The 12,761-nt window shown below is 54.3% G+C and overlaps 1 protein-coding gene across 8 annotated transcripts; it reads left to right on the forward strand.

The window, feature by feature from the left end:
- Window positions 1-3,617: 3,617 nt before the first annotated feature.
- On the forward strand, window positions 3,618-10,468 carry KLHDC8A (kelch domain containing 8A). 8 transcript variants are annotated; one of them, XR_014053844.1, is made up of 7 exons: window positions 3,618-4,623; window positions 7,272-7,436; window positions 7,647-7,862; window positions 8,449-8,550; window positions 8,752-8,852; window positions 9,122-9,304; window positions 9,516-10,468. XR_014053844.1 is itself a non-coding variant. In XM_081490903.1 (5 exons), exons 1-5 carry the CDS (start codon window positions 4,248-4,250, stop codon window positions 9,707-9,709), a joined length of 1,053 nt encoding a protein of 350 aa, XP_081347029.1. In that variant the 5' UTR covers window positions 3,618-4,247; the 3' UTR covers window positions 9,710-10,468. The 8 variants fall into 8 exon arrangements, 2 of the variants coding, with proteins under 2 accessions (XP_081347029.1, XP_081347030.1); XR_014053842.1 differs by having other exon boundaries at window positions 8,752-8,820; window positions 9,100-9,304; XR_014053843.1 differs by having other exon boundaries at window positions 8,752-8,820.
- Window positions 10,469-12,761: the final 2,293 nt, after the last annotated feature.

The following is a 12,761-nucleotide window of genomic DNA, read 5'->3' on the forward strand; positions in this document are numbered from 1 at the left end:
TAAACCTTCCTCTAAAGAGGAAGACCTTCCTGACAGGTAATGTGGTTACACTGGAATGAGCTGGTGAGGAATCAAAGGGGATCACTGGACTCCCCACCTCTGCTTGGCACTCCGTAAGTCCCCAGCCTGGTGCACTCAGCCCAGGCATGGAAACAGCAGGTGACTCAGGGAATCCTAAGTGGTGGTTGCTAGGTTACAAGCTTCCTCAGTGTGCATTCAGTGTAAGGACTAAAGGATGTCACCTGGCTGGGAGGAAGAGCTGTGGGGGAAGGAGTAGGGGAGATGGAGAAAGGCCAGGACTTCCAGAACAAGCAATGAGGCCGTGGCCTGGAAGGCATCCTGTCCTAGTACTTTTCCAAGGGTCTGACTCCCTGGATCTCACAGTCTTCAAAGAGCGTGATGCTTGCAGGACATGTACGTTAGGTTAGAACTGTCCTATTCTGGGGGCTGATTCTGGTCCTTTCCCAGCTATGCTGCCTGGCCCAAACTGTATGGCAATGGGGAGAGGGTAGTCCCTGAAACCTCTGAGGGCCCCTGCTCCTTCCTTCACTGTAATTGGACAGAAAGCCGAGTGAGAGGAGAGAAGTTTGACGTCATTAGTAATACACAGTTCTTTCATTTGTGATTTAACTGTAATACAGTGAAAGGCGCTGGGTTTGGAATTCACTAACTAGACCCATCCTGAACGGCTCACATGAACATAAGTCAATTACTTCATTTCACCAAGACTCAGAGTCCTCAACTTAGAAAGCAGATACTGATACCTGACTGACAACGTTTCCTAGGGTTGTTTTCAAGATTATGGGAAAGCAGACGTGCAAGCTTATTTCAAGTTAGGCAAACATAAAGTAGTGTGAGCTTTATATACCTGCTCAGTGAGCTGTCCCAGCTGGGGTGGGTGGGGCCACAAGAAGCCTTGCCTTGATGCTTTGGTAGAAGGCTCAATGGGCAAAAGAGGCTGAAGGCGGACCCACCCAACAAACCCCTTTGAGGAACAGGTATGGCTTTCAATACTCCTGATCACCGTGTCCAGATTTTGTGAAGACAGTTTAAGTTGATGGTTGAGGGTTTATTCCCAGTTCCTTTGGGCAGATTGTGACCTCCATGAAAAAGAGAAATGTTTGCTGCTTCCAGTGAAACTTCATTAATGCAGATCACTTTTTTTTTTTAATTTATACATTCTTATTAAATAAACAGAACATTACTTTTGGGGAGGGGGAAATTTTTCCCTTCCCCATCTTGAGTTCTTTCAGCTGGTCTAATAATTAAAAGGACATAAGATTATCAGCAGGGATAAAAATTTAACTCACACATCCAGAGGTCCCATAGAAATGGGACCCCCAAAGTGACCAGGGCAGGTTGTTTTTATATCATGTTTAGACAAAGAAACAGCTATTTGTGAAATTTTAACAAAGGAACTCATGCCTGGGGTAGCAGACTAATAAAGTTTCAAATTTTGTTTATACAAATTTCTTAGCCTTGAATTCCCTACCTCTAGTGATGAGCTTGCTTTCTCTCCTCTTGGTTTGGGTGGGGTACTTTGACATGAAAGATTTATTTCCCACTTTCAGGGGTAAAGAAGGGGTTCAGAGTGTTTTTCAATATCAATTTTTTTCCCGCCGGCTGTTTCTTAAATGACTAACTTAAAACCGTCAGTATGCCATCGTGGTGCATCTCCGGGTGGCCTGCTCTGAGCCCCAGCACTACCATCCTCTGTGAGGTTCTAGAGGTGCTTAATATGTAAGCGCAGAGAACTCAAGCTAAAAAGCAGCGGAATTTCTAGACCAAGAACTCAGGGTGTTAAGATGGGCCTGTCGGGAGTCGTGACATTTCTCAGTGAGTGGCAAATTTCCTTTTTCTTGCTTTTGTTGACAATAGTTGTAATAGTTACAGCATTAATGGTGATTTACCAGGCCCTTGCCGTGTCAGAAGCTGAACTGAACACTTTACAAATGTCATCTCTTTTAATCTTTGCAAAAATCTACAATGATGTATCTATACCATGGAATGCTACTCAGAAACAGAAAGGAGTGAACTGGTGATATATGCAGTGACTTGGATGAATCTTCTCAGAATTATACTGGGAGCAAAAAAAACCCAGTCCCAATAATATTCTCTTTTTTTTGGCAGGGGCGGGGGTGCCCCTCACTGAACGACTTGTGGGATCTTAGTTCCCCAACCAAAGACTGAAGCCCAGGACCCAGCAGTGAAAGTGCCAAGTCCTAACCACTGGACTGCCAGAAAATTCTCTACATAACATTCTTGAAATGACAAAATTACAGAAATGGAGAATAGATTAGTGGTTGCCAGGGGTTGGAGAGATAGAGGCAAGAGGGAAGAATGTATGGGTATAAAAAGGCAATACATACACCTGAAACTAACATAGTGTAGATCAATTATACCTCAACTTAAAAAAAAAAAAAAGGCAACATGAAGGGTTCTTGTGGTGATGGAAATTTTCTGTATCTTGACTGAGAACTTCCATATTCTGGTTAGGATATTATTTTACTATACATTTTGCAAGATGTTACCATTGAGAGAAGTTGGGTAAAAGGTGTTATTTCTTACAACTGCATGGGAATCCACAATTTATCTCAAAATACAAAGTTTAACCTAAACAAAACAAGGAAACTGAAGTTCACAGTAAGTAGTTAAATTCTTTCAGAGCCAGAATTTATATCCAGGTCTGTCAGATTCCCAGGCCTGAGTGTTTCAAGACTTGGCTCTGTTCAAGGGAACTGCATCGGAGGACCCCAGAAGCCTGCAGTTCATCACACCAGGCGGCTCACTGGCTTCAGGGGCACTTTTGTTACTGCAGACTACTGTTCTGATAAGGCCATTGCAGGTCTTGAAAGAATTATTTGGCAAGCCCTATGGGTTGGTGCTTGAAGGCCAAGATTTGATAACCAGGTTTTCCCTTCCTAAGGTGTATAAAGAAGGATGATGTGGAAGGGACCACTCACGTGTCAGCCTTTCCACTTTTGTCTCTGGCTGGCTGTGTGTTCTTGAAACTGTGCTTTTGTCAGTTTCTCTGTGGATATGACCATTTCCGGGTGAAGGGTGTGGTGGTGATGTGTAAATTATGCATGTGTGCACAGGTTGGTGTGTACACTGTTTGGATGCCCCGTGCACAGGTCAGTGTGTACACTGTTTGGATGCCCCTGTGTCGGGTCTGGGGATCTCACACCCACGTAACTCGTTCCTATTAGGTTAAACCCTTTAATAATACCTCCCCCAAAGCAGAGCCCACTGTTGAGCCAGTCTGCCAGGAACTGGGTCTGTGTACTGTAGATAAACTGGGTAATTGGACTCTCCGCCTCTTCACCCAAAACAAACACTCACAAACCGCCCACCCCGCCCTGGAGCGAGTCCCGGCCCGTCGTCCGGATACTTGTCTCTAGGTCCCCGCTTTCCCTGAACAGTAGGCAAGGGGGTGCGCACCTCCCGCCGGGCCCTTTCCCTCCCCTGCGGCCAGAGCAGCCGAGGCGTATGTAAAGGGGCCGCGGGGAGCACGCGGCTTCCCGCACAGGTGAGGCGGCCGCGGGGAGGCTGTGCGCGGGGCCGCCCCCACCCCCGGCGGCGGCTCCGCTTCTCCTCCCGCTGCTCACTTGTTCTCCGCATCCGCCTGGGTGACGGCGGCGCGCGCTGGGCAAGACGGCGCGCCCCCTCCCCTGCGCCCCGCGCCGCTCTCGCGTAACGCGCTTTCGGCGGCTCGCGGCCCGCCGCACCCTCCGGCCTGGCTGTGTGAGTGGCGCGGGGCGGGGGCGGGGGCGGGAGTCGGCGGGCGGGGAGAGCCGCGGGGGACGGGCGGCGGCGCCCGGAGGTGTCAGCTCCTCGCTTCGCCAGGAGGCCGCCCGGCGCCCGGCGCGCAGGGGCCCTCACGGTCCTCCGCGCGCCCCGGGGTCTCGGACCCGCGGGGGACAGAGCGGTGCCGGGGAGACGCTGCCGCGTCTTCCCTTGAAAGTTGGCCGAGGCGGGGGGCTGGGAGTCCAGGAAGCCGCGCGCGGGGCCCCCGCCGCCCTTGATTCGCCCCGCTCATCCCGCGGGGCCGGGCGCGGACGCCGCCGGGCCGCTGAGTCTTGAGGGACCGAGAAGCGCCGGCCGGCGTCGGGACCCTCGCCGGGGGGCGGGCGGCGGCGGACCCGAGCGAGATGGAATTGGCGAGGGGCGGCGCGGAGTAGCTGACCGACCCCCGGGCTCGCTCCGCGCTCTGCGGGGGCGCGGCGGGTGGGACCCCCGGGACTGCCATGGAGGTGCCCACCGTCAAGGACTTCCAGTGGAAGCGCCTGGCACCGCTGCCGAGCCGCCGGGTGTACTGCTCCCTGCTGGAAACCGGGGGACAGGTCTATGCCATCGGGGGCTGTGACGACAACGGCGTCCCCATGGACTGCTTCGAGGTCTACTCCCCCGAGGCCGACCAGTGGACCGCCCTGCCCCCGCTGCCCACGGCCCGGGCCGGGGTGGCCGTCACCGCCCTGGGGAAGCGGATCATGGTGATCGGGGGTGTGGGCGCCAGTCAGCTGCCCCTGAAGGTCGTGGAGATGTACAACATCGACGAGGGCAAGTGGAAGAAGAGGAGCGCGCTGCGCGAGGCCGCCATGGGCATTTCGGTCACCGCCAAAGGCGAGTGGGGCCAGGGCTGAGGGCGGGCGGAAGAGGGAGTGGGAGGCCCCGGAGAAAGGGGTGGAAGCCAGCCCTGGACTGGAGGCCACTGTCACATTACATGGACACTAAAACTAAAGACCCGCTGGCCTGGTTTTATAGGTGGGAAAATTGAGACTCAGACAAGTGAAGTGTGTAGTAAAACCACATGATGCCAGAGCTCCATTCCACCCCAGCAGCCTCCTCCCAGCAAGGTGGGCAGGCGGGGCCAGAGGGGAGAGCCAAAGGGACTCTATAGATGTCCCTGTGGATACCTTCATTCAGCAGAATGGTTGGGCCTCCCACCCACAGCAGCAAATCCCTTGAAATCTGCCTTGCAGGTGCCACCACCTCCAGACACATATTTGGGGTCCTGGTCATGTTCATGCCATCTTCACACCATCCCCAGGCCCCACAGGGAGGGTCTTGGGACCTGATTCCTTCTCCCTACAGTCTGCCTCCTTATCTCAGAGGTACTGATGAGTGGAGACGGAGACCAGAACGTTCCTGAGGTTCGTGCTCCTGCGGCTTCTTGCCCAGGTTCACTAGGTTCTCAGGGCATGCGTGTGCTCACTACATAGCTATATGCTTCTTATTTCAGTTTCTCCAAGGCTGTCCTTTCTTTCTTTTCAGGCCTGGTACAGCCCAGAGCAGAGAGGGAGCTCTGAAAACTGTTTTTCTAAAACACAGTTTTATGGGAAATGGCCCAGTAGGAGTTAGAAGACCCCAAGTGCAGATCAGACAGGCTTAGCGGTTTGCAACCTTACCTCCTTCTCTTGCAGAATTATTTCAGCTGCATGTCAGGTCTACTGTAGGTCAGAAATCAGTATTTCTTGAGCACCTTCTCTGTTCCTGACACAGTTCTGGGTCCCAGGGAGGAAGGAAAGAAGCAGAAGATCTGATCCCTGCCTTTAGCAGCCCAGGTCTTACCAATGAAGATCAGACAGAGAAACTCAGAAGCCCTCAGGGGAGAGTAGCCAACAGAGCCTCCTGAACTCCCAGTAAGAAAGATGGAAGGCATGGAGGCCCATGGGGAAATGGAGAGGGAAAGGGGAGACCTTTATCCCCCGGCCTCAAGAAGTGGTGCTGAAAGATTAAGAACTAACATTTATTGAGTCCTTACCATAGGTGCTTAATAGGTATTAACCCCTTTGACCCTCGGAACTTGTCTGATGAGGCAAGTAGTATCACTGTCCTCGTTTTACAGAGAAGCAATGTGGGGCCCAGAGAGGTTGAGTAACTCACCCAAGTAACAGCTTGCAGGTGATGGTCAAGTCTGTGCTCTTAACTATGGCGTTGAATGGGCTCAGCAGTTAGTTTACTGAAAATTTACATGCTCGTGTGCCAGGCTTTATACCAGATGCTGGGGCCACAGATTAACAAATTTCCAGGATCTAACAATCTATTGAAAGAAACATACAGAGGTTATCCCAGTAACAGTGTGGCAAGCAGGGTGATGGCCACAGGAGCCACCACTTTCAGCCCAGCCTTGCAGTTCAGGGACACCAAGGTGATTCTGAAAGGATTTGTAAGAATTGGGCACAGGATTGGTGGTTGGAGTGGAGGGGAGGGTTCCCAGCCTCAGAGGTATAGGTGAGAACAGGAACGGGAGACGCAGGGTGTGCGTAAGGTGAATTTCTCTTTAGCAGGCCCCATCTCCTAGCCACAGGCTAGGGTTGGGATTTATTTGTTTCTCTCTTTAGTAAGATTGGAAAGTAGAAAGAAGTAGTACTCATTCCTGCAATTCCCTTGAAAAATGAAAGCCTCTTTGAGCTGGAAATGGTGAGGACTGGCCTCTAGTAGACAGAACCCCGAGCAGGGATGGGTCCCTGGGAGAAGAGGGCCCTGAGGGTAGGGCTGCCTGAGGTCCTGGGGTGAGGGAACCTTGGAGGCTGTGCGTGTCCTCCCTGGTGTGCTGTGTCACCTGCAGCCACAAGCAGTAGAGAAGCTCTCCTGTCCTCAGAGTGCCCAGCTCGCTGCCTGCTCAGAGCTTCTTTCATCCAAAGCCTCTCCCTCTTTCACCCCTAGCCCTATCCCATTCAGTGCAAACTGCCTCCTGGAGCCCACAAGCTTTCCTGTGTGTCAAGGAGGATGGCCTTCCCCTATCCAGAGAAAGAAAGGGACAGCAGCAGGCTGGTGTCCCACAGGGCCAGTGACAGCAGGGCTGACCTCATCTCCAAAGGCTCCCTCTAGGTCTCGAGTTCTGGTCTGGGAGTGCCTGGCAGCAGGCTGCTCCTGCAGGGCATCAGGGGAATACTGTTCCTCTTTGGCATCTCTCTGGCTGCCCAGGAAGGAGGAGAATGGAGGGGACAAGACCTGCAAAGGGTTGTCCAGGCCTGGGCTCCACCTCAGTCTACCTCTGGGCAAGGCTTGTCATCTTGGGCTTAATCAAGGGCCAGGCACCAAGAAAGGTAAGGCACGTAGGCTTGATGTGGCTTCAAGAAGACCCAGACTTGACTGTGGCAGGAACTTTTAATGGTGCCACCAACCCATTCTCTGGCAGAGCGGTGGTTGGGAACATGGCCAGGCTTCAGTGCTGGCATTCAAGGGGTTGACAGAGCCTGGCCAAGGTAGCGGCTGAGTGCCGTGGGCCTGTCTCACGGTGTCTGCCGTGTGGCCTTTCTCCCTAGATTACCGAGTGTACGCAGCGGGCGGGATGGGCCTAGACCTCCGTCCGCACAACCACCTCCAACACTATGACATGCTCAAGGACATGTGGGTGTCTCTGGCACACATGCCCACCCCGAGATACGCTGCCACCTCCTTCCTCCGAGGCTCCAAGATCTACGTGCTGGGTAAGGACAGACTGTCTGGCCCGTGTCTGTCTCCTTCCCTCCCTGGATCAGTCCCTGTTGGGAGCAGTGCTTGTGTGCCGAGCATCTCACACTGCCCACCGCCCTCAGGGAGCTTCCTATGTGATCGAATAACAGTGAGAAGGGGGAACTGAGCCCCAGTACCCAGGGGCTTACTCTCCTGCCCAACCTTTGCCCTGCCCTGGCCTCCAGGAGGACGGCAGTCCAAGTATGCGGTCAACGCCTTTGAGGTCTTTGACATCGAGACTCGCTCCTGGACCAAATTCCCCAACATCCCCTGCAAGCGGGCCTTCTCCAGCTTTGTGACCCTGGACGACCGCTTGTATAGCCTGGGGGGCCTGCGGCAGGGTCGGCTCTACCGGCAGCCCAAGTTCCTCCGGACGATGGATGTGTTCGACATGGAGCAAGGTAAGCTCACACCAGGCCCTAGCGACCCACCTCCCTTCTGCCCACCCCGCACCTTACCCCCATCCCACTCATCTGCCCCGGGCCCGTTTACCCAGCGGCGTGAGCCTTTCAGAAGTCTGAACTCTCCTCTCCATTCAGGGCTACTCTTGGGATCAAATTCTTTCATCTGTCCAGGGCTCCCCTTGATTGGCTGGCTGTTTTTATCAAAGCCTTTCCCAACTGTTGTTCCTTCTTACAACATCCAGCCAGGGCCAGGTGAGGGAGGGCTTTGAAACAAAAGGACGCTGACTCAGACACTCTCCGCTTCGAGTCAGCCCCCTTTCCATCTTAAAGTCTGTGAAAAAGAGGAGGGACAAAGTGATTCATGATAAGAGCTTATGGTTCCTTGGCCTGCAGCAGGCAGGCAGAGGGTAGGTTGAGGGCCGTTTCACACAGCAGGAGGTGTTGTACATGCCCTGAGCACACAGGGTAGATGGGGTCGAGGTGCCGCCCAGGGCAAGAGCGGTTTGGCACTTGTGCGTATTGGCAGGGGCGCTCAGCATCTCACTCTCTCTGTGTTCCCCCTGACGTCGCCCACGGCCTGCAGGGGGATGGCTGAAGATGGAGCGTTCCTTCTTCCTCAAGAAGCGGCGGGCAGACTTTGTGGCCGGCTCTCTGAGTGGTCGGGTCATAGTGGCTGGAGGACTTGGTAAGGATAGAGCTTCCAGGTGTGACCTGCTGCTCCGTGCACTCTGGACGTGCATGAGCAGAAGAGGGCGCTGGCTCTGGGCACACTGCCTGCCTACCACCTGATTCCAAAGCACTCTCTTCCTTCCAGCCTTCCTCCCACTCTCTTCCTCCTGTCTCTGTGGGTGGGCCTCAGATATGGTCTCTCTGTCCTCTTACACAGGGCAAACTGAGGCGCAGAGAGCATAAGGGACATGCTGAGAACCACATGACACAGGCTGGCTGAGCCCAGGTCCCTGGGGCCCTGTCTGGGAAGGGCTGGAGGTAGAAGGGATTGGCTTTGGTCCTCTTTATCTTCTCCCTGGACACTCAGCTCTGTCAAGGAGTAGGAAAGCAGTCTGATCAAATCAGCTATTCTGATGAACTCAAGACTTGCTGGATGAGCTCTTCCAGAGACTAGGGAACTTTGAATTGGGGTGGGTACTTTGACAGTGGGATCCCACTGTCAACTAGGGAGAGATAAGTGGGCAGTGGGGCTCCTGGGAACCCAGAGTTTACTCAGTGTGGACAGATTCCCCAACTTTACCACGCAGGAAAGGAACTTGATGTGAGTTACACCGTGTGAGCAGCTTTCTTCGTCTCGAGCAGGAGAAAGGCAATAGTGTCTAGAAACTTCTGGTAAAAGCAGGCAGTGGGGAAGAAAGCTGAGTCTTTCATCTTGAGGACATGGAAGGACTGGGAAGACAGGAAGGGCAGAGTGGCTGTTTGACAAAAGGGTGGGGAAGGCCTGCAGCCCAGGGAGTCAAGGGTGCTGGGCTTCTGCCTGTGGTTCCCGAGGGAGGGGGGAGGGGGGTCCCTTCCCCCAGGGACTGGTGGCTGGACCACTTGGTGATGGGGGAAGTGGAGGGAGGGGGGAGGGGGGTCCCTTCCCCCGGGCAGACTGGTGGCTGGGCCACTTGGTGAGGCCCGGCCTCCTCGCCCTTTCAGGGAACCAGCCCACGGTCCTGGAGACAGCCGAGGCATTCCACCCGGGGAAGAGCCGCTGGGAGGCCCTCCCCGCCATGCCCACGCCCCGCTGTGCCTGCTCCAGCCTTGTCCTCAGGAACTGCCTGCTGGCCGTGGGCGGCGTCAACCAGGGTCTCAGCGACGCGGTGGAGGCCCTGTGTGTCTCGGACTCCTAGCTGGCTCTGGGCCTGGCTACAGCGTCCCAGACCGGACCACCCACTCTTGACAAGAGTTGGGGCCACTTTCTGGGTACCAGCTCCTGTCTGCAGCCAGTGGGGTCAGGCCCCGGTGCTCTAAGTGACCTCTCTGCCTCCAAACCCTACCAGCCTGAGGAAGCTGGAAGACATGTCTGTGACGCAGCCACCCCTCCTCCTGGGCTCACCTCTGCCATCTCCTGGGTTCTGACCCAGAGGATAGCTGCTTACCGCTTTTCTCTCCCTGGCTCTGCACCCATCCGAGGGTCTCCTGGGATGAAAAATGGAGAAGGGCTGTCCCAAACCACTCTTGCCTCCCTTGGTCTACATTTCTTCCCTGCTGGTGGCCAGCTCTGGGCCTGCCCTGAACCTCATCTGCCCAGCAAGAATGGCCCTGGAGCTGGAGGCGGCTGGCTTGAGAGGGAAGTCGGGTTCACGGGGGCTGACCCAGCTTGGCCGCCTTGGCCGGAAAGGACCGGTCCCGCTTGGGGTCCTGTTGGGAATGTAATGACGTGGAAGGGGCAGACTGCTAGCCCAGGGTCTGCTCCCCACCCTTCTCCTCACCCCGTTTCTCCTTCGGGCACCCCTCCCCACCAGAGGCCTGTCCCTTTGTCACTGATGCGACGGAGCACTTCCATGTGAAACTTTCTCATTTACACTGTGGCATCCACATCCATGAAGGGTGGGTTCGTTGCACTCTGGTTAACAGCAGCAGCACAATGATTAAAACCTATATTCCTATCTTCTGTGGCACCCTCATGGAGGGGTTGGGTGGGCAGGGTCTGGATACGTGGAGGGGACCCCAAAAAACAGTCCCTCTGACATTCTCAGGCCACACGGGACCCTGAGGGACCACTCGTTCTCGGCTGCTCACTCTGAGAAAGTCCCTCCTTCAAACCACCCCGCCCCGATCAGTTGCCTCACTCCTAGGGAAACAGCGCACTTTCCGCCTGTCGAGCATTAACGCGCCATGGGTGTGTTAGGAAAAGGTTGCACTAGTTAGCTGACCTCTTTGTCAGGTTACTCTCGACCTGACCTTTGTCAGGTCTAGCCTCATTTCATTCAGCTCTTGCTCATTTCTGTTTTGCCCAGAGTAGAAAGAGAATGGCTCACTGATGTAAAAACGTAAAGGATGTGCCTCTTTAGCTGGTACAGTGCCTCTTCCTGATTCCAAGTTTTTTTTAAAAGCTGTGCTAACACCGGGGCTACAAAGATGAAAAAAATATCTGCCCTGGAGGGGCTGTGGGCAGTCAGATAGCACTGACTGCATGAGGGTATTGTTATGTCTCATGAGGCAGGACCACCTGTCCGAGGAGCCAGGAGAGCCTCCTGGAGGAGGTAACACCTCCACCAAACCTTCACAGATAAGGGGAGCCAGGTTCTGGACAGGATAGGGTTTTTCTTCCCTTTCTCTGGGCACCTGCTCTTTCTTTCCTGGGCCCTGGAAGGACACTGCCACCTGCTGACCGAGCTGTTCCTTCCCAACCTGGCACTGCGTGCAGCGGGTGCCCCCTGGTGAGCAGACTGCAGGAGGCCTTCCCCACTGCATCCAGACCCCCCCCCCCCCCCGACACTTTAGTTTAGCCCATTTTAGTTTAGTTTAGGAAAGGGGGCTGCAGAAGCCAACACTGTGAGGAATGGATGGCAAGTTAGGGGGAGCATTGCAAAACCCAACCCTGTCTGCCTCCTGGCTCTGCCCTGCCTCCTTCCCTCTCAGCCCCTCCCCAAGAAAGGTATTTACAACTGGGGCCCCTCCACCCTTTCTGATAGGAAGCCTAGCCTGTGTGTAGGGAGCTTTCCAAGCACCCCAAATAGCACCAGACGTGGATTGGACTGAGGCATTTCAAATAGTCAGGGTACCTTAGGGGTACAGCCAGCCCTAAAGGTTCATCCCATCATGAGAATAGGGGACTGACTGCTGGAATGTGAGGGCCATCAGACTCAAGCTGGCATCTGCTAGGACTCACCTGTCGGAGGTCCATGCTGGGAAGACTTTGAGGGTAGCTCACTGAGGAGCGAGGGAAGTAGCGGTGTCAGGGGCACACGCCGCAGCTGTACCCCATGGTGCTGTGGACCGTGCTCAGCGTCTGGGGTCCAGGGGCCTGGCGCCAGGCCTAAACCCCCTCCCCACCGGAGGCCTTCTCATCCCCTTGCCTCTCAGGGAAGGTCCCTCCGCTTTCTTGTCTTTACTTCCCAGTCTGTAAAACAAAAGCAAGGACAATGCCATCTCACAGGGTGCTTCAGTCCTCAGGTTAACCCTGGAGTAGGCAGTATCCTTGTATTTTGCACTTGAGACTACTAAGGCTCCAAGAGGTTATATAACTTGTCCAAGGTCACAAGCTAGTAAGTGACTGAACCAAGTCTGTGGCCACAGCCCTGCATCGCCTCAAATGGAATAGCACACAGAAAAAGGAAGACAGTCAGCTCTGCTGCACTAGGGGAAGGGCTCAGAACGGCAAACCTGAAAAGATAAAGGCTTGGTTTCCTGAGGAGTGAGTATGTTCTGTCGTTGAGGGAGAGACAGAAGTGTTCTCAAGCCCACTGGGGGACAGCACACACATAGAGAACCTAGGGAGATTCCGGCAGTGCCCATCTAGGGGCCTTGCATGCCTTGCTAAGGACTCTGGACTTGATCCACATGGGAAACTGGGAGCAAATTAAGGATTTTGACTGGAGAAGCATCATGGGATCTTCTTCTGAGAAAAATGAAGTGAGTAAAATCCTCAGGACATATCTAAGATCACAAAGGACCCACGTGGATGTCCCTGGTGGTCCAGTAGTGTAGAATCTGCCTGCCAACACAGGGGACACGGGTTCGATCCCTGGTCTGGAAAGATTCCACATGCCATGAGCAACTGAACCTGAGAGCCACAACTACTGAAGCCCACACACCCTAGGGCCCATGCTGCTCACAGCAACTGGAGAAAGTCTGTGCGTAGCAGTGAAGACCCGGCACAGTTAAATAGGAATAATAATAATAACAATAATTCTTTTTTAAAAAAAGAAAGAAGCGCAATTGGTGTTGGAATCCTCA

Source organism: Giraffa tippelskirchi, chromosome 5, assembly GCF_054371585.1.
Source record: "Giraffa tippelskirchi isolate mGirTip1 chromosome 5, T2T-mGirTip1v1.2.pri, whole genome shotgun sequence".
In the NCBI taxonomy this organism is placed as follows: Eukaryota; Metazoa; Chordata; class Mammalia; order Artiodactyla; family Giraffidae; genus Giraffa; species Giraffa tippelskirchi.